The 26483-nt window shown below is 39.9% G+C and overlaps 1 protein-coding gene across 1 annotated transcript in view; it reads left to right on the forward strand.

Annotated features, from left to right (window-relative positions):
* Positions 1-25950, forward strand: part of LOC135939959 (uncharacterized) — a 32628-nt gene extending 6678 nt beyond the window's left edge. The window contains exons 2-6 of the mRNA XM_065484587.1: positions 2187-2380; positions 4361-4454; positions 8054-8180; positions 21670-21888; positions 23071-25950. Coding sequence (XP_065340659.1) covers positions 2236-2380; positions 4361-4454; positions 8054-8180; positions 21670-21888; positions 23071-23670 — 1185 coding nt within the window. The 5' untranslated portion in view covers positions 2187-2235 and the 3' untranslated portion in view covers positions 23671-25950. The remainder of the gene's footprint in view (positions 1-2186; positions 2381-4360; positions 4455-8053; positions 8181-21669; positions 21889-23070) is intronic.
* Positions 25951-26483: the final 533 nt, after the last annotated feature.

Consider the following 26483-nt stretch of genomic DNA (forward strand, 5'->3'; position numbering starts at 1 on the left):
AAGCCAAGAGCAGTAAAATTTTATTCTTCGGCGCATATATAGAGATAGCGCCTTACCGCTGACGCCGCATTTATTTTCCGACGTAAAATTCCACGACAAGGTCGTTAGCTCGCCAGATAAACATACATATATAGCAGTAGGCGAAGAATGCAACACACGATGCTAACGCTATAACGAAAGTTGTCATGTCAAAATTCCAACTCAGCACTTTTTCCTTTTTCCCTGCGACATGCGCTTGTAATTTCCCATACATGTCGTTCGGAATGCATGTTGTTTGATACGAGAGCCAGCGTCAGTAGACTTCATAAAAAGAGGATGGAAAAAATCGTTTGATGCATGTTTCATGAAAATTCCAAGGTGATGCGAAAAAGGCAAAATAGAGATGGAAATGGGGCACTGTAGGGTTGCCAGGTATCTGCAGTATGCATCGATCGTTGCTTTGAAAAGTTGATATTCCAAACAAATATTTTCCGACTAATTTTAGGGTTGCTGAAATTCATTGTTTCAAAACAAGTAGCTCATTAAAGTGAATTAGAAATTAGCAAAGTTATGTGTACAACATTCAGGCTTCTGACAATCCATCAAAACTTTAAAATTTGAGATTATCTTGTTGTTAGGTAAAAAAACACACTTCTACATATACATTTTCTTGCGTGAATAAGAAAAATCATTTGCAGAAATGTTCGTATTTATAATAATGAAATAAATTTATGCTAAACGTAAGACTGGGATTTGAAAAACAATATTATAAAATTTATCGGTCCAAATCAACGAACCTGATTTTAGTAAAAATATTGAAATGTTGGATGGTCTGGCAACTATGATGCAATCTCGTGTGGAATGGCGCAGTTCAACAGCTTTTTTTGCATATGAGGCTGCGAAGCGATTCTTGCTCAATGCTTCAATCGATGCACCCGTCCAGTTCAACTGCATCACAGCTTTTTTCTCACTCGCAGAAGTTGATTTGCCTTCTTTCTCTCTATACCCTTCGAGTCACATTGGTTTTTTCCTTCTCTCTCTCTCTCTCTCTCTCTCTCTCTCTCTCTCTCTCTTTCTCACTTTCTCTCTTTCTCTTTTTGCGTCAGCGTGGCAATTTAATAAAGCAGTATAAGAGAATCGAGTGAGCCAGTCGCCTTTATGATCGCCTTGCTGACTGAGGCGAGCAGCTCATTACTCCCCAAATCCACTTTCGTCATGAATTTATTGCTGACGAGCCATAAAGCACTCACGCAGCCTCTTACCGCGGCTGACACTCGCGATTTCGCATCACTCAGATTTGCCTGTAAGAGTTTATCGCATGTGACGATGAAATACATGTTGACGGGATCCTTAAGATCATCTCCATCAATCAATTTGGGAATTTTTACGTCACTTTTGAATGAATGAATTTATTAAATAAAGTTATGCATGCAACACTAATGCTACAATAAGTTTTATACATTTTTACAACTTTTTGCTGCTTCTCTTAAACTAATTATTTTAGTTGAACATTTTAAAATACGATAATTTTCACACCGTTCACCACTAAATCTACATTTTACAAATATCTTGGGGTTCATAACGATGCATCTGATTGAAACAGAACAAATAGTGATATCAATGTTCATTTATGTCACACCTTTTTAGTCATAATGAGCAAAAAATAGAAAATAGTGAGAAGCAGTAAAAAGAATTTGATCGTATTTAGAAATTTGTTCAATAGGCCTTAAAAACCTCGTTTATTGCGCTAATTCCGTTTGTTTTATCTTATTAACATAAAAAATTCAAAAAACTGCCGATATAATAGAATGGAATCAAGGAAGAAAACCCGTCTCTGTCAGAAAATCAAATCCTCGTAACTTTTCTAGCTTCTTGTTGCCGGAAAATCGATTTAACCTTTCTGGCATGAATCCAAAGTCTAATCGACTCCAATCCCTACTCTTGTGATCTCCGCAGAGTCACAGTTTCGACCCTCTTATGTGCTAGGGTGAAAAAACTTGAGCAAAGTTGAAACCGTAAAGCAGCCATGTCCGTATATTTACAAACTTTGCGCAATCACTTAGGACACGTGCACACCCTTCTTTATTAGAGGCTCTTCAAAATTGTTTTCCTGCGGTGGCAGAAGAGCTCTGCTCCTCGGCCGACCGTCAAAGTTGCAAGGGAGCGCAGTAAAAAACGATGAAATATTTTCTTGTCCCGACTTATAGAGTGCCGAGATGCCCAAGTAGCCGAGCGGACGAGCAAGTAGCAGCAAAAATGAGGATCGCGCGCACTTTGCTGGCCCAGGCGACGTCGACGAGCACCACCACGACCGTCGAGCCCGGATTGATGTTGCTCAACAATACTTCAGCCACCAGCAACTCAACTGGCGGATTTTTCACTGACGCCGACAACGAAGACGGTAAGTCAGTGCACGTTTGACTCATCGTATATTCATGGAAATACGCTATCTTCTTTGTTTACAAGATGTGGAATTTCGAATTGGATCATTATAAATTTAAAAATATTCCATTTTTAGTCGGGTTTAATGCCCAAATTATTACAAGAATGAATGAAAGGAAATGTAACGCAGATCAAATGGAAATTTTTGATTAGAGAGGCAAGCCAGTATTCAGTGAACCTAAAATAAAGAACAGAAATATGAAATTTCAGCTCGAGAATATAGTGGTGAATTAATGAATGAATAATTTATAATTCACGTCAGTGTTCAATATTTATTCAAAAGCATTTTGAAAAAGGATATCTTGATATTTTAGTAAAAAACAATGAAGTGCAATAGGCAAATCGCATGCGATATGCACGCACCAAGCCGAAATAGCAAAATTAAGAGACTTATTGTGGAAATTAAAAGTTTTCGTAATTTTGCAGTGGTGTTGTTGTGATTTAAAAAGTTCGTAAATAATACAATTTTTATCCCGACAAATTTAAAAAAAAGTGTGTAAAAGTGCTCAAGCTGATTTCGGACATTCAATTTTTTGCATCCAAATGAACTGTGTAAATTACGAATGCTGAAACTCCCCTTTTTATGATTAATTGACCTGTAGGGAATTAGTTAGATGAATTCCCCAAATTTTTTCAATTAAATTATTTTTAATTAAAATAGACTTTTACAATATATCTCACATTTTATCTCAATAAGGGTAAACATTTCACCCACTAGAACAAATTTGACACATTTTAAATATAATGACGTTTCCTTTGAGAAATAATAATAACCATTCTTATGAATTCGTAAAAAGCCCTCATTTTGTGAATGAAAACTTCAAAAGCGGAGCCGAAATAATTCAATTTTTATTTCTTTCACGCCTGAACTACTAAAACATAGCTTTTAGTTTTCAGCTAAGAGGAAAATAACTGGATTACGTCATCAGAAAGACGCCTGCATGTAATGATATTACACATCTCTTTGTTACCCCTCGGGAGTAAGTCTTTTCCCATCTTCAGCGAATTATTGTTCGGTGGGTATTGTGGCCCCGGGAAAAGTAACAAAAAAGGCTGGCGCTTTCCGAATGAAATGCACATAAATTATTCTCTCGAGCGTGAAGAGCTCTCTCGCGCGCGCTCACACAAGACGGAAGCCAAGTTTATTTCAGCGCGCCAGAGAGTCAAGTCTGCCTTCGGGAAAACGCGAGAAATGTTTGTTCTGTTCTCTCTACTGGTCTCCGCTCTGTTTCACTTTTGCCAATTAGCTTTTGATTGGCCCAGGGGCCGAAACCGATCTGGAAATGTTAGCAAATGCAGTGCGAACGAAACTTTTCGGCCGGCCGAGCAGCTTTGGGAAACGAAGTGGCACAAACTCCGCTTAAAAAAATGCCAACCTCGACATAGCTGATTTTTGAGAATTTCTTTGTGTGTGTGTGTTTTTTTTTGTTGATATTAAGTGAATTTGACTTGTGCATTTTCATCTTTTTGAAACATAAACTCACTGATTTTTTGTTACTTGATGAAGCAAAAGCTGGCAATTTAAAATAGTGCAACGAATTGTAAAATAATTAATTATTAAATTTTATTTACTTGCCAATCTGTTGAAGAATTAAAATAAAATAATGATCACATCTAATAGTTTTTTCCTTTTTCGGAGGTGCTTCCGATAGTTAAAAAAATAATAATCTCAAAATAATTTGAAAGCTTTGAGACTTAAATAAATTTGAAGGTGTTGAAGGAGTCTCAAATCTATATCTCTATTATAATTAAAACATGCTTTTCGTGTTTAGTTTGTACAATTTTATATATAATTTTCAAAATCAGACGCTACCATCTCGAAATAAAATTAAACCAGGATTCCCGTAAAAATCCACTTGGGACCCGTTAAATTTGCAGTTTTGCATGGCTCGAGGCCGGTGGTCCACGCATTAACAGGCCGTGTGTAATCGTGTTGCAGGAGCCGGCTTCACGGAGGGACAAACGGTGCTGCTGGCGCTTCTGGCCACTCTGCTGCCCCTGCTGCTCATCGTCCTAATCGTATTTTCCGCCAGGTGAGCGAGTGTGCAGTAGATTTATGCGTCGCCTGCTTGCCAGAGATTTGCGAGCGTATGCAGCCCGCGCCGCTTTGATGCCGCGCGGGAGGCCTGCACTCGAAGTTGCCAAGCTGAAAAATAGCTCGTATTTTACGTGAGCGAGCAGCATCTCTCCACCCCCTTTTTTGCGTCAAATGTCGCGCCGCGCTGGATGCAGAGGTATTTTCATCTGGCCGGGCTAATTCAACGCAGCTTTGCACACTTCAGGACCCTTTTTAAATATTGCGAGTTAAAAACACGGTTTGCTGAGTGGGACAACCATACAAATTTAAAACTCATGCTTTTTAGAAATTGAAATTCTTGTTATTCATCATATTTTAATTACTTTACACAGTCGGATATTTAGGCAGACACTAGTCACACGTTTGGCATTGAGAGGCGACAGTCATAATAAGCAGCGATCAATTACTATATTAGAATTTTAATTTTCAAACTATAAAAATAACAAATTAATTAATTTAAAAGCAACTGTTTTCTTGAATCTAATAAAAACCATAAATCACTAATTTACAGAACTGCTCGCCCTCTCAGAAGAAATAAACCGATAAATGAACAATTTCATTTTTTGTCCTTAATTCTGAATAACTTCGTTGGGAGGAAGCTTTTTTGTAAAGAAAACATTATTGAAAATTATTGCAGCACCAAGAATCAAGTGCTTCACTAAAATGTTATAATTCCATTACTCTCGATTGCCGTCCGTCGCATTTAATTAATTGAAAATTTAGCAACATCTCCAATATCCGTAAAATTGGATTTGATCACATTGAAAGCAATTTTCCTGGAAACTCAGCAGCCGCACCAGTGGTGTCATTAATCACAGCGGATCCGGCAAACACGGTGTCATAATTGGACGAACAAACTCGTCAGAATTTGCAAAACCATTAGTCTGGTGCGAAGGGCTGTTTAAAATCGTGGGCGTCTGCTGCGCTCGAGATAAATTGAGAGCGACTAGTCATTGTGCACATTCAGAGACACGTATTCTAATGCGAAAGAAAATAAATTATATGGCACGCCGCAACGGGTTAAAAGGAGAGAAGGCGCGTGGGTGGCAAGAGCGCCTGCAGCAGCTCTTTTCCTTCTCTCTCTCTCTCTCTCTCTCTCTCTCTCTCTCTCTCTCTCTCTCTCTCTCTCTCTCTCTCTCTCTCTCTCTCTCTCTCTCTCTCTCTCTCTCTCTCTCTCCATTCCGCGTCGGCGGCTTTTTTTATCTCTGCCTCCACCATCTCTCGCCGCGTGTTTCTCTTTTATTGAAATTAGTGCTTTCTCTTTTTATTTCTTGGCACGCATAAAAGTTTGTTACTCGCGGAATTTCACAAATGCCTCTTCTGCTTCTGCACTTGCTAATCGAAATCCATATTTGCTTTCATTTTTGTTTGCATCCGCCAAACAAAAAGATTTGCTCAGTTTTGATGTGAAGCATTTTGGGCTTCAAATAAACTCGCATTTTTACGTATATGTTTATTCACTTAATCAGTCATACAATATCATTGTATCAATGGTCAAAAATACTAAAAGTATGTGACAAAGACCTACTCCTCTGTCCGTGAAGACAGAACCGACGTGATTATAATTTCTATTTAAAGTGTGCATATTTTAATAAACAATTATTTAGATGCGGAGAAGGTCTTACAGTAATACTTCACAAGGATGCATATTTTAGAAATTGTTTTAGATTTTGACATATATTTTTGTATAATAAGTTTGAAAATTTTAAAATGAAATTTAAGAATGCAATTATATTTTGTTCAATATAAATTTATCTAACAAAATAAAAATATGTAAAACGTGTAGTTTTTAAAATTATATTTAGCATAGATTTTACGCAACCAAAAAATATGCAAAGAAAATACTCTTTCTCAGGTACCAAATCTTAGAATTCATTGAAAAATTAATTTGGCTGGAAAATTTGTAAATAATACATAACTATATATAGTTGACTGGCCCCGGCAAAACTTCTTTCGTTTTTTCTAAGTTTAAATCAGTAACAAAGTAATTTCAAACCAAATTAGAACATACAAATGCGTCATGGAATATTTTGTTCGCTGTTATAAATACCTGCAGTAAAATAATTATGCACTGATAATTGAAGCAGTTGAAAAATTATTATGCAACATGTAGAATATTTGTAGCAATGATATATATATATATATATATATATATATATATATATATATATATATATATATATATATATATATATGCAAGGAAAGCGTCAATTAACCGCACGCCATACAACTCAATTGCAATTCGGTGTAAGGGCGTTTACCAGCACGCTTCGCAGCGAGATAAAAACCGCAGGAGGCGTTTTAATGAGCTCCGCATCTATATAAAAGCAAGCGACGAGTTGCAATTCAGGTCAGTTGCATTCAAATTGCTTTCGCCACGGCTTGTTTTGCCGCGCGCTCTCCATTATTAACCGCTATATCTTGGTTTTTGCTAAAGAAGCCTGGTGCTTTGTGAAGTTCATCAGGCGAACTGGCGATTAAAACAGCTGTCGGCCTCCTCTTTAAATTTAGTCTGACGTGGCAGTATTTCTTGCGCATGTAATTAGCGTTACGATCAAAGGGGAACGCCATCACGAATGGCTGGTGGAGGGAAAATCCGGATAATTGCATTTATTAGTCAGGCCTTAATTAGAATTTGAAGAGATCACATGGGAGCAAAGTGTAATTAACTTTTGCCTTCGTCACACCTCAAAGCCACTTAGTTTCCTAGGGAATATTATAACTTTTTTATAAAATCATAATCCAGATAAATAGTGGTTCAAGTTCAGGGTGAAAATATTTTGTTACATCACGTACAAATGCTTTGTGAGACTCGCTGCCCAGCAGAATTATAATGTCTAAAGTTGGTATGTTTTTTTCATGCAAAACAGAAGATCTATTTACAGTCGGTGCTTTTCTCTATGTAAACGACATTAATCGGGTTTTACCAGGCGATAGTTTTTAAATATTTCAAGGTTTTAATTGTTATTTTCATGATTTAAACGCTAAAAAGGGTCAATTATTACACATTATTTCACTGGCATATTAGTTAAAAAAATGGTTAGTAAAAAAGTTTCCGAACTTTATAGATGTCGATAATTTAATGCCTATAGAACTGAAAAAAATTTACTTACAAAATTTCTTTTAAAATTATTCGAATTGATTTAACATAAACTGCCGATAACGAAGTTGAAAAGAAGATGAGATAAAATATAACAGTAAAAATTAGCTCAAAATATTCTTGAATTCTGCATTGAAAGCTAAAAATGACTAAGCCATTGTCTTTCCTCCTGCAAAAGACAACCAGCAATGCAAATTGAAAGTAAGATATTTAAATTCCTGGAATGCGATATTGAGACCAAGCGAAGCCACAAATATTTTCGCCGCCTTTGTAGAAGGGCGCAAATATTGAACGAATATTTCTCATTTCGCGCCCATCTTTTTCCTTCCGTGCCAATCGATTTCCTGCTCTTCTCCATTGAAGCTCTTCTTTTCCGCACAGTGGGCGGACGAATACACCTCGCCGTACATTATCAGTGGAAATAAACGGTGTCATGCCATTTCCGCGTTTTGCAGGGTCGTTTGGCGCAAGTACGGCGGTGCTTCCAGCGGCGACGACGCACCAGGCTTGAGGCGGGCTGAGAGCTCCGAGCCGAACGCGGCCAAATCTGCAGCCAGCATGGGTCATTTGCTGCCAGAGGAGGTGAGTCAAACGCCAAATTTATGAAGCGAAGCGCGCAAATTGAAGGTTTACCGTCAATTTTCGGATTGAAAAAGGCGAGGGTGGCGAAAAGAAGGGCATCTTCCGCATCGCTGCCTTTCCCTTTTTTGTCCCAGAATATAAGAAGCTTTTTGCCATTTCTTTGCGATGGGGAAAAATTGAGCGATTTGTGGATCCGTAATCGGATTTTAGACTTTTTCACGCGCCTTTATAGGCCTGTATTTTTGGGAATTGCATCACACATCGAGAGAGTTGGTTCAATATTTTCAAATACAAAAGTGATCTCAAAACAGAAGGCTGGTAATTTCGCTTACGTTTTTTTTTAAGACTTTCAGATCTATCTATTGGGAAATTCCGCAAGATAGGAATATCGTAAAAAAGAAGCGGATAAAGAGGATAATTAATCCGCCAGTTTTTTCTTCCTATGGGCTATGAGCTCATCGGGTCCCAGGTCCCAATAACACCGCCGAGCGGATAACATGGGGCCTGAGTGGTCGCAGAGGAGCTTGGTTCCAGTGTTGCCATCTTTTCGCCATCTCGCACCGAGGTCTTTTATTGAAACGCCAGACATTTGTCCCTAAAGGTGCGAGAACCAGTAAGTGGCGAGTCGGCGCCGGTGCGCCTCCCAGTCCGTTGAGCGTTTTAAGCATTTCGAGTCACTCAACTAACCACTTTTTACCATCTCTGACATTCCCCGAACAGCTCAAATATCTCTCATTGCTGAATGAAAATGCCTTAAAAATGCGAGCGAACGGGCTACTTTTGCCACTTAAGGCATCTTACTTTAGATGCTTTTTCTTAAAATTTTGCACCCAACCATAAAACTATTTTACAGTTTTGGGAATTTATTATCAATAATTTTCAGATCTGCATATTTCCAAAACAACACGTACACGTTCTTAGCGTTTTTATCAATGCAAATATATAGGGATATGAATTAAAAATCATGCAGGGAATATCAGTTTGATCGATTAAACCAGAAATGGCCCATTACAAGAGGTTGAAAATAGACTTTCAGGTATTGAGAGCTGAATGCAAATTAAATTTTCTACGATTATATCGGCTGTGTGACTCCTATTTCCCGAGAATGAAATGAGGAAAAATATTAAGCACAAAACTTCCCATTTGTGATGTATAGTTCTATCATGCGATAAATTGAAAAAACTCGAAAGCCCTTTGAAACAATAACTAGAGTACAAACATTGTTTAATAGAGCGAGGAAAATCACCTCAGCAGTGGATAGAGCGAACTGGAGGCAAATTTACTCGGCTTTAATGCAGCTCGGAAAGCACCGAATCCGCGCGGTGGAATTTTCCGCGCCGAAATTCCAGCGTCAGCCAGGATTTTGGCGAATTCCGTCGGGGATCCTGCGACACCGAACCGCAGTCACGCTTCGAACGCTTTTACCACGGCGTAATGATGCTCTCTCATTGTCAGAGGCGAGGTCGGCTTATCCGTCAGCCAGCACACAATGCCTGGCAAATATTGTCCCAGCGCAAACGACCATTGTCCCGATGAAAACGCTTCACGACCAAATCCGAAATAATCCCAGGCGTGCTTGGTCGGCGAAAGCGATAACTTGACAGCATCATTTTTCAAACCGGCCGCAAAAATGGGGTTTTCTCTGCGTTCTCTGCTTCAATGTTGATGGTCTCTGTGGACGTTTAGCATTCATCACTGCTGACGAGGTGCGTAGCTGGTCCGTTAATAATCGCCGGATTGTGCTTTGCTACTATGGAGATTTGTGCGGATTTGCCTCGTCGAAAAAATTTGGAGCTCCATATCACCCACTATATTTTTCCTGATAATTGTAGTTTGTAATATTCTTATATCAGTAAAACGTTCTCAAATCGAAGCCTAGCTGCTGTTAGAAAATAAAATCATAGACATTCGTACATCTCTAAAAAATTATATTTTACTTTTGTTGGCACAAAAGCCAGTAATTATTTAAAACTGTTCCATAAAACGTTCTTTGCTTGAACTGAACTGTGACAGATTAATTTATGCTGAGCAAAAAGATTTACTAGGGTTGCAACAAAAAACATAAAATTGAAATCTGCTACCAAGCTCATGAAATTATTTTAAAATTTCCCTTTAAAAATTGTCATCAATATTAAACTGTGCAATCGGTTCGTTTTTCCGGAAGAGTTACATTCTATCAACCCCGAAATCACACGTTGAATCGATGCGTTGAGAGTCTACTATATCCATAAAAACGCGTGAGTAATGCCAATTAATATCAAACGGAACCATCAGAGATGAAAATTGAGTGGTTGCCGCCCTTTCTATCTGACCACCGGCACCGCGAAACCCAATCCCACTCGTACGCAGATTCAAACGTTGACGTTGGTGAAAAAACTGGCAAAACACAGCGTTTGGTGGAGATTGGAAAACCGAGCGCTTTGTTTAACCCAGCAAAGTAGAAAAGTTTCATGCGAAAAAACGCTGCGCTCATATTACGGCCGTCGTTTTGCGGCCCTGGCAAAATGTTGACACTCAATTCTTAGCGTTAACGAAGGGATTATTAAAAAAGAGGCCAACAATAGGGGGAGCGGAGGGAAAGAGTTTAGAAAATGAATTATGCAGGTCGTTTACCCAGAACGTTGGGAAATATACACTCTGCTCGCCGGCTGTGCGCATTTTTAGTGCAGTCTCTGCTCTGAGCTCCATTTAATTGAGATAAATCTGTGAATATATTAAAAGAAATCTCCTTCTCGAAAATGCGTTCTTTTGTGAAATTTTTAGTTCATAAATATTTAGTAGAATTCATTTTATGGGTCAATCAAAATTTTAACAGTCACATTTGAAGTAGTAACAGGCATATATGTGTCATGGACCAACACATTTAATTCAAACCACGATGAATTATGAACATCGGAAGTGATACAATCTGTCAAAATTGTGATGGAGAGCCTCGAAAATAAATACCCACCAGAGGCTTTCATGTGAATTAGATTGGAAGTGCCGCACGAAACCGCAAAATGAAATTTTGGAATTTACGCTTATGTGGAAAACAAATAATACCAGCCATGGTCGAGCTGGGAACGAAAAGCCACTCTCCCATGTAACAGTCAGCAGCAGTTGTTGCTAACAAATTCGTCGCATATACCCATGCAATTAAAATAATTACATCCAGCGGCACACTTTTACTGGTGAAAAGCCATTTTCCCTGCGGAAAATGCTCTGCTGGAATAATGAGGCGCTCTCGTCGATTTTCGTCTCGAAGCTGAATGTGCGTGTATTGGTGGACGACGCAATTCGCGTGATTGGAAGCAGGCAGTCGTCTTCGCCAGCACCAGCAGTTGCTGGCAGGCAGGTCGGGCCCATTCACTCGCTCCGATTCATTGTCAGGTGGTCCTGGAGAGTGGCGCTCCAGTCAAGGATGGCAGTGAATGGTGGTGAATGGTGCGGCGCATCGATCAGCGTCACAATGCGTATTACGACAGACGAAAAATAATATTCTTTTACGTCAAAATTCAATAAAAAAAGAAAATCGGAAAGATATATATATAAGATATATATATATATATACACATACATTTTAATAAGAATCATAAAAATGTTATTCTTTCGAGGGAAAATAGCGTAAATTGTATCACTGAACACACTACAAAACATTATATTATGATATTCGGATTTTAATTAAATTTATAGTTTTTCTTCGAGTTTAAAAATAAATTTATTGAATGATTAGACAATTCGGCAATTTTAGAATTACGCTAGGGTGATTTTGTTTGATCGTGCATTGTTTGGGGAAAATCACTTGCAGAAAACTTCCTGCTGGAGGAAAAGTTTTGATAGTCTCGTGGATTTCTGCCACTGAGAGCTAAGTCCACAATTTGGCATGCTTCATAATTTGATAAAAATAAATTTATGCTAACAAGTTTATGAAAAATGCTAGCACTTGTTCAAGTGTTAGCAGAAATTACAAATTGTTTGGATGTGGAAACTTAATTCATGCATGTTGTTTCTATGTGGTTGCAAAATAGCTTCAGAGTTGTTTTGAGTCAATCATCCAAGCGCCTTACTGGAAAATATCACTTGTAAAAATTGATTATATATGCATATTAAAAAAAATCAAGGGTCAATTTTATCTCTGGCCCAAATTGTTAAGCATTTTTAATGCAAGCAGCTAGGGTTTAGCTATATAGCGTTTCCTTAGCAACGCAGTATCCTCTCTAAAGAGATCATCATTATAGTATCATGTTTCATTGTTCCAAGCTCTATTTAAATTTGGTGGTAAGAATATATAGTATGAACAAAAATTTTAATTTTAGAATGTTATGGCTCCGCTTGCATTTAAGTTCCAGGAGGTTGAGCGGATCGGGCGCCTGGATTCATTATCTCTCTAAAGTCGGTCAGCACAGTTTCATTTAGTGTGACTGACGCTGTCAATATTATGAATGTAAAGTGAGTCGTGTGCAGGTCACGTAGCCTTTTGTTCGGTGGTAAACGAGGAAAGAGCAATAATGTCAGGCTAACGTGGCACGAGAGCTGATTGTGACAACTCACCTACATACATATTTCATTTTTCCATCTCTTCATCTCTTGGCTGGACATTTCCGGCTGCTGACGAAACTTTTCTTCCTCTCTTTTTGCAGTCGTGCCATGCGCAAGAAAACGCAAATCCTGTATGCGTATACATTGGCACAATTCGAGAGCGAGTGAGCTTCGCCGCATTATTATTTCCGGTGGTGGCTCGGTGCCTCCTTTAAAGCGGGCACATCGGCCGTTAATGGCGGTGGCTGCTGCCGGCGGACGAGCGAGCGAGCGAGCGCTTTTCTTCTTTCGGGGTGCCAACTCATTCAAAGGGCTTGACACTTGATGCCGCGTGCTCGGCGGGCTTGATACCAGCAGCAGCAGCAGCCACCGCCCCCGCACGCCCTCCGGCGCTTTGCACTTGGCTGCTGGTGGCACTGCCGTAATTATCTGCCGTTGACGTCTGGTCCAAATAATGTGCACAGCCGCGCACGCACACGCGTTGCCCTTGCCCGGGCGTCGAACATAAATACATATGTGGCAGCCAGGAATTTTCGCTTTTGCCCCGGAGGCTGCGGCGTTCGGATCGAGATCCACAGAGACAAACTCATCCATACCCTTTTGGGCTTTTGCGGAATTGCGGTTCACTTGCGCCCTGAAATTTCAAGCATTCGCTTTGATTTTGAAATGGAATGATTCCTTTTGCCTGCAGTAGCAATTATAACAAGACCATCTAAACATATACAGAAATGATCAAAGGCTATTGAAATACACTCTATTTTCAAATGGAGCTGTTGAAGAGGGTATTAAAAGCATCCGAAACACCCGTTCTGCTGTTCCAAAAAATCAGAGTAATGGATTCTCATATTCATGAGAATATTTCACCCTCAGCACTCAAATCTGAATTTTAAGTTAACTTCAATTGTTTCCCTGTATCAATCTACTTTAAGATCTCTATTCCAAGCAAAAACTACACAGGACAGCGAACGACCATCCAATTAATATCCTTACAATCTCGGAAATCAATGCAAATTCTGATGTTTGCCGCACTGGACAGTGTTGTCGTCACTGTGCATACTGAGAAGAAACCAGCACTTGTCCAGTAACGAAGTGGCCGGTTCCAAAGTTCAAAAAATTATTTTCAAATTGATTTTTTGAGCTTTTATCATGAAAAAAATAATTTTTATATTGCGACGTGAATGTCCTTTAAAACCTTCGTCGATTCCTTGATTGAAACGAAAACGAACATCGGAAAATGTTGGATATGCGTGGGAATACCTAAAACTCTCTTATTTAATCAAAAATATTTTATTTACTCGGCAGCCGGGAACTTTGAAGATTTTTCACAGGTTTATCAATTCATTGAAAGTTCCTCTTTCAGAGATGTTTTTCTTTCTACAAGGAAGTAAGCGAAAAGATGCTTTTTGAAGCAAAAAGAAACCTTATCACATAAAGCGAGCCTTTTCAGGATGTAATCAGCCAGTAAGACGGCTGATTGAAACACGATTCGAGGAAGAAGCGAAGCCAAATCAAACACGAGGAAAGTCGCAAAATCGCGTTCTTGCAGGTCGCGAGTCTGTCCGTTGCGGATGTGTCAAGAATTTTATATCCGCTCGGCCGTCGTCTTATCACGCACACCTTTTAGCAGCGTGTGTGTTGGCCCTTCGGGGATCACGTATTCTCTTTCTTTGCCTTTTGCACTCGGTTTAATAAAGCCGGGTTGGCAGTGGAGGGTGCCGTTCCGAGGCGTGCGAGAAATCCATCCGTAACTGCTTTCCACTTCATTCTGCGCGACCAGACACCAATTTAACGCGGCCCCAGACAACAGGGTCTAATTGTTCCGCGCGGAGGAGAGCCTCCTTATGTGCTCGGGCAGCAGAAATTTTTCAAAGAGTACCTGCTCTCTGGCCGCAAGAGACACAATAATTATTTGCTCCCGTTTGCTCCTGGGAGAGGCAGGCGAGGTAGTCTCGCGGAAAGAAATGGGCCCCAGAAGCCGCAGAAAAAGTTTTTGCGTAGCAGCGGTTGAAAGTTCAGGATCTTCTTTTGTTAAAACGCCGAACGAAGCACTTCTTATCTTCTCTCTCCCTGGGGAAAAATTCGCTCGATCTTGTTTTCTGTCTAAGACACAATGGCACACAGATCATTAAGTTTTAACGTTTGTTACGGCGAGTACCGCTTAAAATGGAGATAAAATAAGATGTTTCTTTGATCTTATCCCTGGATTTACTTACTAGCAGGCTAAAGTTGTCCTTGATGTCAGCATCAAAGCTGCAATTTGAAACCCAACAAATCAGTTTAAAATACAAAGATATAAAAAGTGTTTTATTTATTTTCTACAAAGTTGAGGAAAACCTACTTACTCGCTGGTTTAAGCTTCCACCACGTTATTTTAATTTACTATCTATCACATTTAAGTGCGGCTTTGGGAATCCATTTTATAATTTGACTATTCACACGTTGGTAACGAGCTTGAGAGCAACTTATTTTCGATAGAGATATCCCAAAAATCGTTTGTTCTTTAATTTCGTGGTTCTCCTAAGAAAAGTTAAAACTTTCCGTTGATCTTGCGTAAATTTAATGTTAAAATTTGTTACAAAGTTTGTATTTATTTAAGCAAGAACTTTCTCCATTCCAAAAATTTAGAATTATTTCGCTGCAATGAGCATTTTCCTCACAAGCAGCCCACTGTTTGTTGTACAAGATCTTGTTGAAACCATGTGAAGTCTGGGAAAAATCAGTCCTAAACCTTGATTTCAATATTTGTTTAGTTCTTTGTTAATGTAAATTCATGTTGAATTGAAATTCTGAACGTTTTCTTCGAAGCTAACTTCTTTTTATTACGCTAAACTAGTTTTGGCTTCAACCTGAAGCCCTATTTACTGTAAATTGTCGGGATAAATTACTGCTCGAATGCACTAACAATTAATTCAATCCCCTACATCCATAAAGTGCATTCCTGCTCCTTAATTTTCAAAGTAGCTTATTCATTCTTGGAAAGAAGCCTTGTTTGTTCCAATAGCAAATTCTTTCTCTTAAGCCTTGCCCCTACAGGCTGCAATAAGGGTAGCAAAACCTTAATTTATCCGCTTCGGTGCGAATCCAGTGATCTTCTTCGCGCAAAGAGTTCCATTAAACGAAGTCGTGTGAGCTGTCTTTCACAGCTGCCTTCGGAAGCGAGGAGGAGACAATGAAATTGTTTGCCCACTCGAATTACGAGCCCCATTTATTTGCACACCAATGCAAGAGAGCAGCCGCGTGGGTGTGCTGGCTAGCCCAGCAGCAGCGGCGGCTTCCGAGCCGAGCGTTTCGTGTCTGTGCCGGCGGGCGAGTGCGAGTGTGGTGGCGGCGGCGGCGGCGGCGGCGTTCTCCCCGCGGGTCGATGCCCGCCTGACGTCATAATTTCTGCGCCAGGAAGGCGCACCCACCGGGCCCTGAGGACGGCCGTGCGGTCCGCGGAAAGGACCGCAGCGGTGGTTGCACCCACCGGCAGCCTTCCAACACCGCACTAATGGCTTTTTGATCGCACCGCATGCGCCAAGAGAGTTGAACGAAACCAGATTGGTCTGGAAGAGTGGAAGGATTTAGGCACTCAGCCGAGGAACCCCACTTTTCGTGTCATTAAACACTTTTAAGGGAAGCATGTCGTCATAAAGAGATGCCTGGATAACTGTTATAAGATAAGCCCTTCCCAGATGACATGAAAACGTGTGTAAAAAATTAAAACCCAATAAAAAAAAACTGTGGCAGTGCCTTTTGTACAGCAAAATGGCTCGAACTGATAAGACTCTTGGTCTGATCTGGTTTAAAACTAATTTATAAACAATAAAGTATAAATATAATTAGTTGGTCTTATTTAATGCTTTATTTATGAAATAAAATTATCTTGCTGTTTCATAATGAAAATCAGGATACGTGGAAACCAACAAACAGTTTCGCTTGTTTGCTGAAGAAATCAAATTTTAACAGCATAACTCTTGTGAGCAACAAGCAAAGATCCAAGAAATTCAAATATCCAATCAGTACTCATAGGAAATGTTTGAAATAAAAATATATTAATCTCGACACCAACAATTCATTCAAAACTTATTATTATCTAAACAAATAAATTTTGTTTACAAATAGAGTTTTATATTCTGGCAGGAAACCGTTAATTTATCTTGTTAATGCCCGACCTTTTTCATTGATATTCATTTTCTTTTTTGCTCCTCACCTTGAGCTCCCTCATTGTCATTTTTTGAAAGTTGTTAACGCATCGTCAAGAAATATTTAAAATTTTAAAACATAATAGCAATCTCTGGTAGGAACAGTTTTTGTTTGCATATTTTGGCAAGCTTCCGCTGCCAAGCAGAATTATTTTATCGTTCCCTCTTTGCCCCTTTTCGCTGCACGACGTTTTTAACTTTTTACTTTGTCCACACATCAAATGAATAATTCAAAAAGTGGTATTGAACCGTGGGAAAAGCAGCCACAGAATGCACTCTACTGGTTGGCGTTGGCAAGAGTTGCAGCCGCACACTGAGTAGATTTTCATTTGCAAACAGCAGTGCAAGCGGCGACCCACATTTCTGAAAGGAGCGCTCTCGAATCAACGCTCGTTTACTTGCAGCTAAGCCAGGCTGTGCAAACGGCACATGAAACACCGTTAATTACATGCTTTATGCCCATTTATCTGGTTGGAAACGTGCAGCTAATGTGCGGCTCGCTTATGAGCCGCCGCCACTGATTTATAACGACTCATAATGCATCGCTGCAACAGAATATTTTCCCCTTTTTTCTCATTAGAGTCGATTTAGAACAAACCGTCGCCCGTGAATCAAGTTGGAAATGTGGCTAGAATGGTTTTTATAGTTCTATAAAAGCCGTCACTTTAATGAATAGAGGCCCATTATTAAAAGCAGGAATTGTACAATGAAATGGCCGAGCCGCAATATTGTTTCACGTGAAAAATAATTTTCCTTCTCTCTTGTGCGTTGAAGCTGCGGAAATCTCATTTCCGTTTCCCGTGTCATCGTACTTCCTTGAAAAAACGCGGAGAATCCGGGACTTTTCAACAGCGACGAGAGCTACAAAAAAGAAGAGCCAGTCGGATGACAAATCGAACTGACTGCTTCTTCGCTCGCTTGCTCTTGTCCATTGTCAAGCTTTCGCCTCTTGTTCTCGAATTACACACAGCCAGCCGATTCGACGTCTGAATCCGAGAGATTCTGCCGCTTTTATTGCACGTCGACACGCCGGAGCAGCTTTTTGGCTCAGTGTCAGATGCATGGAATAAATTTTCCCGTCCACTTAACCAGTACGCTCATTGGCCGCAATTTTCCGGCTTTGTCAATAGGTAAAATAACGGCCTTGTCTGACGGAGCGAATTTGTACTGTGCTTAAGCGATAAGTATAAGCGGATCCTTTACAGAAGAGAAAAGCCGAATTAAAAAAAAATCAAAGCAGAGTACGGTGTTGCCCTCTCTGGGGCAGTTTTGAAAAATTTTAGGGTAACATCCCTTTGAAAAATAAGTATTCTGTATTTATATGAACAAGAAAGTTTCGGGAAAATTCTTACAATAGCGCACGAAAAAACGGATAGCTCCATATTTTTTCACTTTTTTAGGTCGTTTTTATCTATCCATCCTTTTATTCGAGATTTAGTTCTTGTAAGTTTTCCAAGAGTATGTTCAATCTGCGTCTTAGGAAGCCCAAAGGCTGATCGTTTAGCGAGAAAAAGGCAAGAAGACGTTATTTACCTGTCAAGGTCCCCTCAAAAGCAAGAGGAGTAAATTGAAGAAAAATCGTTTGCTCGTGCATCCGGCGGCGGATACATTTTTCTTTGACGCGCAACCGCCTGCGGACACGTTTCAATTTAGCTCTTTCACTCTCAATTTATCGACGGATGCACGGAAGGAGAGGAGAAAATACATAAAAAGCAGCAGCCCCAGGGACAGTGGTGAGCAAATTGCTGTCTGTTTGCGAAAGGGGAATCGGTGGCCGGTCCTCGCACTCTGTGTGTGTTCCTCGCCAAAAAGGCCGCTGACTAGCCTTTGACGTCCGAGAATAATTGAAAGCGGTGGTGGGCCCTTTGAAAAGTTTCGCAATTCCACCCAATAAGGCTAAATGTCCACCATCTAGCGCGCACAACTATTACAAAAATGCTCTCCACTCGGCGGTGAAAAGGGCTCTCGTCGGCAGATTTAAATTCCGAGCTCTTTTTTTACAGATTATCTGGGGAAATGGCTCCATTTTCAAGCGTTGAAAATGTATATATGGTATTTGCTTTTTCAACATCGTTAAAATGGGGCGTTTGAAATGCGAGCTTTTTGTCCACTTATGCGGTGCTTAAAATCTTGTTTTTAAGGTGGAAATGAGTGGTGCTAATTTTTTCATGCTGATATGTTTGACAGTTTTTGACTAAATATTTTTAAAATTTGCAAAATAAACATTTCTTACAATAAAATATTTTGGTTCTTCAAATTCCATATCTTTTTTCAAACGGTAACAAGATTCCATTGAGCCTCCCCCTGAATTCCAAACAGGATTCGAGATTCCTCGCAATTTCCGAATATATGCAACGTGTCCTTCGTCCTTGATACGCGGGTTGCATAGTCAACGAATATCAGGCGTTTCCGCCGTCACACGGCTTTTCTAACACGGCATGCCATTCCCTCTTTTTATGCTATGGTGGGCACGTGCGTGCTTGCGAGCAGTTGGCTGTGCAAGAAAAATGGGAAGCTTAGCTAATAGAATTAAACGGTCGCGAGTGCGTGGCCTAGGGAGGTGCGCACGTGCTTGTCATTTGTTAATAATTAATACGCGATGGAGAGCAGCAAAGGGCTTTTCTCGATCAAATGCGGAGCTGAAATTATAAAAACACGCGCAGAATGGAAACGATTACTGAGCCATAAGCTGAACGCATGAGCTGCAGATTGGAAAGTATATATAAACTCACATCGACTGCCGAGATGAGTAATTTTAATCGAGTTGAGCGTGGTCTGGCTGGCAGAAATTCAGTCAGCGGAGATTGGATAAGTAGTAGAGGATGTAGATTCATATGATGTGAAAAATAAGATCCAAGCTGCACAGAAACTTGTTACATGTGAATCACATCCTCAGGAGACTTCTTTAACTACAGCCTTTGCATTCGGTTCCATTAGACTAATGCAAAACGTGTTAAGCTAAAAAATATTGCAATGACAGAAACATTTCTTAACAGGCTTCACAAGACTTGAAATCCCAAAGCTCTAATCCAGAATATTACATTTGCAAGATTGCGTTTTTCATAGCAAAATTTTATTAAAACTATCTGAAAATCCTGTTTACTTTTAGTCAAATTGGATTTTAACGGATTAGCCTTTGCCCTGAGAAATCTGTATTCTTTTGTCTTCTTCACGATTCTAATCATTGATAAAAAGTCGAACGTTCTTTTGAAGAACAAAAAACCGGCTTCGTCTGTTCACACTCTGGGAAAAGAAGAATGATTGATTTCCGTCTCACTAGCCATCGCCGGAGTAAAAAGAGACATTCCTTTCAAAGTGAATCTCCTTGGAGAACAAACGAGTCGCTAATTGCCGCGGCCCCGAAATTAATCACAGATCGATTTGCAGAGACAGTTTCAGGGGGAGAGACGTGATTGGCGCTTATCAATCCAACAGCCCCACTCTCTCACGCGCCAAAAAACGAAAACAACGGCAGATTGGGCGCCGCTCGGATGAATTTGAAATGCAAATCACGGTGGAAGCCTCCACTGCGACCCGTTACGCAAGCAAGCGCACCGAGCATACTTTTCCATTAAAAGTTTCGGCGAATCTGTTTTTAATTGGCTCGTGTTTTATTTAGAAATTTCGTCAGCCCAGTCTATACTTTTTGCTACGCAAGTATCTGAACGCTCTCGCCGGTCTCTCTCTCTCTCTCTCTCCCTCGTCCGTGGAGAGCGGATAGGGCCCGTGAATTATGCATGAGCGGCGACTGTAATTACTCGGCAGCGCATTCATTGGGATATTGCACGCTCCGGTTGGCGCCCGCCGCGTTATAGGCAGCTGCTGCTGTCACGGGCACACTTGCTGCGCCTCCTCCCAGCGCGGCGCTCTCACTCTTGACCGCTCGTCTCTGCCAACTCCACCAGGCTAGCGCCTAGCGACTAATATAAACATTGCCAACTTCTGCCCGCAGCTGGCGAACTTAGATTGTTTTTCTTCGGCGCCTGCAAGTGGGCAAAGGCGCTCAGCAGGGAATTCGTTAAGTTCGTACAGAGTCGTTGCTGCAAATGCTAGATTAAATATAGGCCCACATTGGAGCAAGTTGTGCTGCTGTAAAAGTTGCACGACTCTTCTGATCGGAAATCATACAGCTTTAGAACATTAGAATTTGTTCAACGCTCAGAAAAACCATAAAAACGATTATTTTCAGCGTTTGAGAAACTTTTTAATGCGGATTGCTTTGATTGGTAGCAAAATTAATGTCAAATTGTGGCAAAGAAAAACTGTTTCACATGACATTTTTGCTAATTTGATTCAATTCAGTTTTTATTTGTTGATAAAAAATGGATAAAGTTTGAAAATTTTTCTTAGTTGCATGTCTGTCTGATGCGTAATATTTAAATTTTTAATAAAAATAATTCTTTGCAAATGTTAATTATGAGAAGAGCAAATTTTAATTATAAAAGTTATTGCAAATTGTGTTTAATTTTTACTCTAACTATTAAAAACCACATTTGCTCGACAAACTTTGATTAACTCTGAATCTCAATGAATATGAAGCAGAACGAATATAACGAGCTTTCCAAGTTTTCTTTTGTTGGAATGATGACTCTACATAAGAGATAATTGAAAAAGATTTACATTGTAAGCAGAAGGTTAACCGATTAGACTAAACAGTAATCTAAACATGACCAGGGCCAAATATTTGGCTTTAAATGTCTACAAGGATTTTTTTCTAGCTTTCCCATTATTTTACATTTTCATCAGACACCATTTTCGCAAATACTAATTTTGAACTGTTGATACAGCTGAAGGCGAGCGAGTCGCAGTCGACAGTGACCCCATCGGTGGACGACCTCTGCGAAATGACAAAGTCGCCGTTGCTGAGCTCGACGACGCAGCGGGCGGCGACGTCAGGGCCGCCGAGCGTGGCGCCGCTGAGCCACAACCAAGCGAGCGCCAAGAGCGCCAACGGCAGCATCATCACCCTCACAATGCAGAATAATCACCTCATCGTAGAAACAGAGGCACGTGCACTCATGAACTCCCGCTTACAACTTAATCTTGTTGCACAATTAAATTCGCAGCGCACGCCATTTATTACACTGCATGTATGTGTGTGTACGTGTTATGTTCCCGGCGGGCGGAGCGCAAGCCAGCTGCTAACTTATTGAATTTGCGTGGGCTTCCAGCACCTCGTGCTAATTTATGGATGTGTGCGAGATTAGATGCTAAGAAAGCTGCGCGCAAGAGAGTTACAGAAGTTTGATTTGGGCGTGGCTTTTGCAAATTGTCTGTTGGAGATTTCAACGTTAGCAAAAAGTAACTAATTCAAACTATTTTGAAGTTAGAAGAAGAAAAATAGAATATTTTATTTAGTAAAAAGTCGTATGATTTATTTTTAATGCAGCCCATTTTCATTGAATGATAAAATCATAATAAATCAATGCAGATATTGTAACTAAAATTTACGAATTACGACACTTAAACTAACTCATGGCACAAACTTGGCTGTTGGTGAAAAGAAAAATTTCCTTGAGTGCTTCCTTCATTGACAATTTTGGAATGTAAAACAACTTTAAACACCGTTTCATATTTTGTGTTCTATATTGAAATATGCTGATTTTTTCAATCGATATATCTTATTTCTCATAAGTTGTGATAAATATAAAACTGTAGGTATAAGAAAGTGATGCAGACGATACACTCGACGGTTTCATAATTTCTATTGAAATATGAAAGTGGAAAACTATCTCGTGTTACTGCATATAACATTCATTAAATTTAAGAGTGTTAACATAAAATTTATGTCCGTCAGAATATAAGTTACTTAAGAATTACAGCTGATCTGCCCTATGCAATTTACTGCTGATTCAATCGTTGAAAAGATTATTTTAATAAATTATTTAGTGTTCAAATTTTCAAAATTTGCCTTATTAGATGTTCAATTCAATATCACGCTTAGCAAAACATAAATAGTTAATTTTAAATCTTTTTTTTCACAGGCACAACATAAACATTTGATATTATATTGCATCTACATAGAACCAGAGTAATGCTGATTTGGTGGTACCAACGTTGTACTATGCGTTTTAAAAAAAAGCAGACGATTCCCGCAAAAATAGCGTCAAATATTTTTAGTATAACCATATATTTTTTGCTAGAAATTTGGTCCATACACATTTCTCAGCAGATTTTTCCAATTTCAGACGGCCGGCGACGCTGACGTGCTGACACAGACGAGCAGCGACGCCGTGTCGACGGACAGCGTGATGCTGGAGGGTGGTGGCAGTGGCGCCGACGTGTCAGCGCAGGTACACGCGCCGCCGTCTCCGCCGTGCTTTACGGGGCTGAGCGTGTCGTCGACGAGCCTGTCGGCGGCGCCGTCGTACTGCTACTCGACCCAGACGGCGTACGGCGCCACGCCGCTGTGCCAGCCGATCACGCGACCGCTGCTACTGGCGACGGCCGACGAGCGGCGCCACGCGCCCGACGACCCCAACCACATCTCAGCTAAGATTCTGCGGCGCCGCCTGCACTCGGCGTACAGCCAGGTGCTCGACGACGCTGAGTTCGCGCCCAATCACCACCGCAGCGCCAGCCTGCCGCCCATTAGGTTCACCAGAACCAACACGGTGACGGCCGAGGCGCCGCCCGCCATGCCGGCGCCCGCGGTGCCGCGCGGCGCCGGAAAGTTCAAGTCACGCAACTCGCTGCCCTGCATCAATCCGCCGCTGCTCGGCAAGATCTTCGGCGGCAGCGGCGGTGGCACCGCCGCCAGCGACAAGCCGGCATCCATCGCCGAGTGAATTTTGGTGCTCGTTTCGGACTTCTGCGGAAGCGCACGCTCCTGTGATTTTTTGTCCGTTTTGACGGTATTTACTTCTTAGGTTTGAGCGCTCGCTGGGTTGTCATGAGCTCATTTCAGTGTAAACCTTTATGTAAAAAGGTTTTATTAAAGTCAGCTAATTTAAACAAAACAAATCATTAAATTACATAATTTTTCAATTGGTTCGAAAATTGTTCAACTAATCAGGAGTCATACTCCTTGCGAAACAGCTGTTTCGATATTTTTGGCTGATAGTGACGTCCTTCGATTTTGTCTTGTGTTGCTTACAATAATAGCAGCACTAAACATTTTAAAAATACATTCGTGATTGTTTAAAAACGAGTCACATGGCGTTCCAATTTTCAATTAGAAATCAGTTGCGAGAGATAAGTATAATAACTGAAACAACCCGGCCATGTTTTATTATTAAGAAATTAAATATGTACATTTTTGAACGAGTTATATTGAACAAAAAATTCATATTTGATCATTGATCTTCAAAAATATTCATGGCAGTAAAAAGAAACTTCATTCAATCGAAATATTTCAAATAAGCAAACACAATTTATATAAAGAGGCAATTTTTGTTATTTCACAAAACTTAGTGAATAGAGTGTTCATAAATATTTTATTAAATTTGCTCCTCTCACATTGCATCCTATCAGTTTATAATTGTTTCACTCTTTTCACCGATGACATCTCAGCGAGAGTAAATTACATTATTTGCTATAAGTTCCTGCATTAGTGAAAAGGAAATGGATTGCGATTGTGAGCAGACTGATTAGAGTTCGTATAAACTCAAATTGATACCTAAGTCTACAGGGAACTGCGGGCAGTGCGATCCTGTCTGTCCGCAAGTCTCGATTTGAACGTGCTGTGAAGAGACTTGCAACAAATAACGCATTTTATTTATTAACGCTTTTAAGTTTGAAACGCGTTGATTTCCAACCTCGGTTGTTTCTTTCCGCAATTTGCAAAGTCAGCAGAATAGCAATAGACTATATAAGCTTGGTGTCACACACAAAACTACGAAAAAATATCAAAATCTATTCCAAACACACACACACACACACACACGCGCGCGCGCGCGCGTTCTGTTAAATTTAAAAGATTCAATAATCGCAGTTAGCGCACACAACCTGTACATATATACAATTCGACTTTCTCCATTGATTGTCATGTAACCCAATTGTCGTAAATAATTCTAAATGTGAGTAGATTGCAAAAAATCGGATATTCTCGATGTCTGAGCTCTGCTAGGAATCGATTTCTGCAAAGGCCCTTGCCGCCCGCGCACACAACAAAAAATCTTTGAATTTTCACCCCTTTCACCCCTTTGGTGTATCTAAAATCCGTGCTTGTATGTAGTGAATCCGCTCTCTTTGTTGACGAAATACATATTGCGCACGCACTTGTTGTTATAGAAAACCCATATTGGTCGAGGCAAATGAAAGTGAGAAAGAGAGAAAGTAAAAAAATTGCAAAATGTGTCATTGGGTCCAAAGTAAAATGTTTCCATATCACCCGATTAACACGATCTCATATTTCGCTGTATAAGTGTAGTTTGTGGTGCGTTGGAGTAAAAGCTCACTATTTATATAAAGCAACAAAATGACCTAAGAAAATCAAAATAATAACGACCACACTTCCTGTTTTGAATTTTCACGTCGTGAATAACCCCATTATCTGTTTGAAAACTAATAGCCAAACCAGGAGGCTGCCCGGTATGAGAGAGATTCCTGTGAAAAATCAAAGCAAACCATGAAGAAAGAGTATTGTGTTCATATATGATGGAAAGCAAACTGCCCCTCCCGAATATTAGGTCTGTTATACTGTGGATGCTTAACTTTGCTTTGTGTTAGAAAAACGTTTAGATGAAAGTGTTCAGTGTGCTAATGTCCCTGGGAACGAGCAGTGTGTATTTGGGAAATAATGCAAATTTTGCGAATATAAGTTTACAAAAACCAGCCAGCAATTTTTGTGAGGCGATCTTACGGGTTTTTTCATTGACACTAACAAGCTTTCTTTTTAAAAAAGACACGATAAAGAGTACATAGTCAAAAAAGGGATTTTTGTATTAAAGGCGAGTTGAGGGTCTCAAGGTCTCGAAATCGCCGGTATTGTTTAAAAATATTGAATAAAAATAATATAATTACAAATGATATTACACAACATCGCAGTAGACCGTAGCGGAATATCGAAATGGCATATATTATATGATGTAACTTTAAGGCAATAAACGATATGCAGCAAAAATGAACGTGGCTTTGAATTCGACACCTTGCAAAATGTTAAAACGTGTCTCCGAGCGATGGCGCCAGCGCACTAGCGCCGTGCTAAAAGCCAACCTCGCAACCCGGCAGTGACGAAATCTGGTGGATGGAAGCGGCATTACAAAAATGCTATCATTTTTGGCCGAAGTTTTACGGTAAGTCGTATTACAGATAATAAAAGTGTCACTATTTTTTTTTTTTTAGAAATTTGTCAATCAGCAAGCTGTCTGATAAGCCATAAATTATACCTTTCAATTGTTATTTTCATTAGGGGGTCTTTGGAGTTGATAAATATACTATTTCTGAGTATTAAAATCCGATATTTATCTCAAAATTAATGTTGAAATGCATACTAGCATAAAAAACAGATAATATGGAGCTTCAAAGACATGACAATATTACTTTGATTAGAAATTGCTTAGTGAGAAATGCTTGCCAATTTTGCATTTTATTTTATGAATCAGGCAATATTGATTAAGAGAGATAAAATCAATCCAGTTGGACCTGCTCTTATTTTTTG

Source organism: Cloeon dipterum, chromosome 3 (genome assembly GCF_949628265.1).
Source record: "Cloeon dipterum chromosome 3, ieCloDipt1.1, whole genome shotgun sequence".
NCBI classification, from domain to species: Eukaryota; Metazoa; Arthropoda; class Insecta; order Ephemeroptera; family Baetidae; genus Cloeon; species Cloeon dipterum.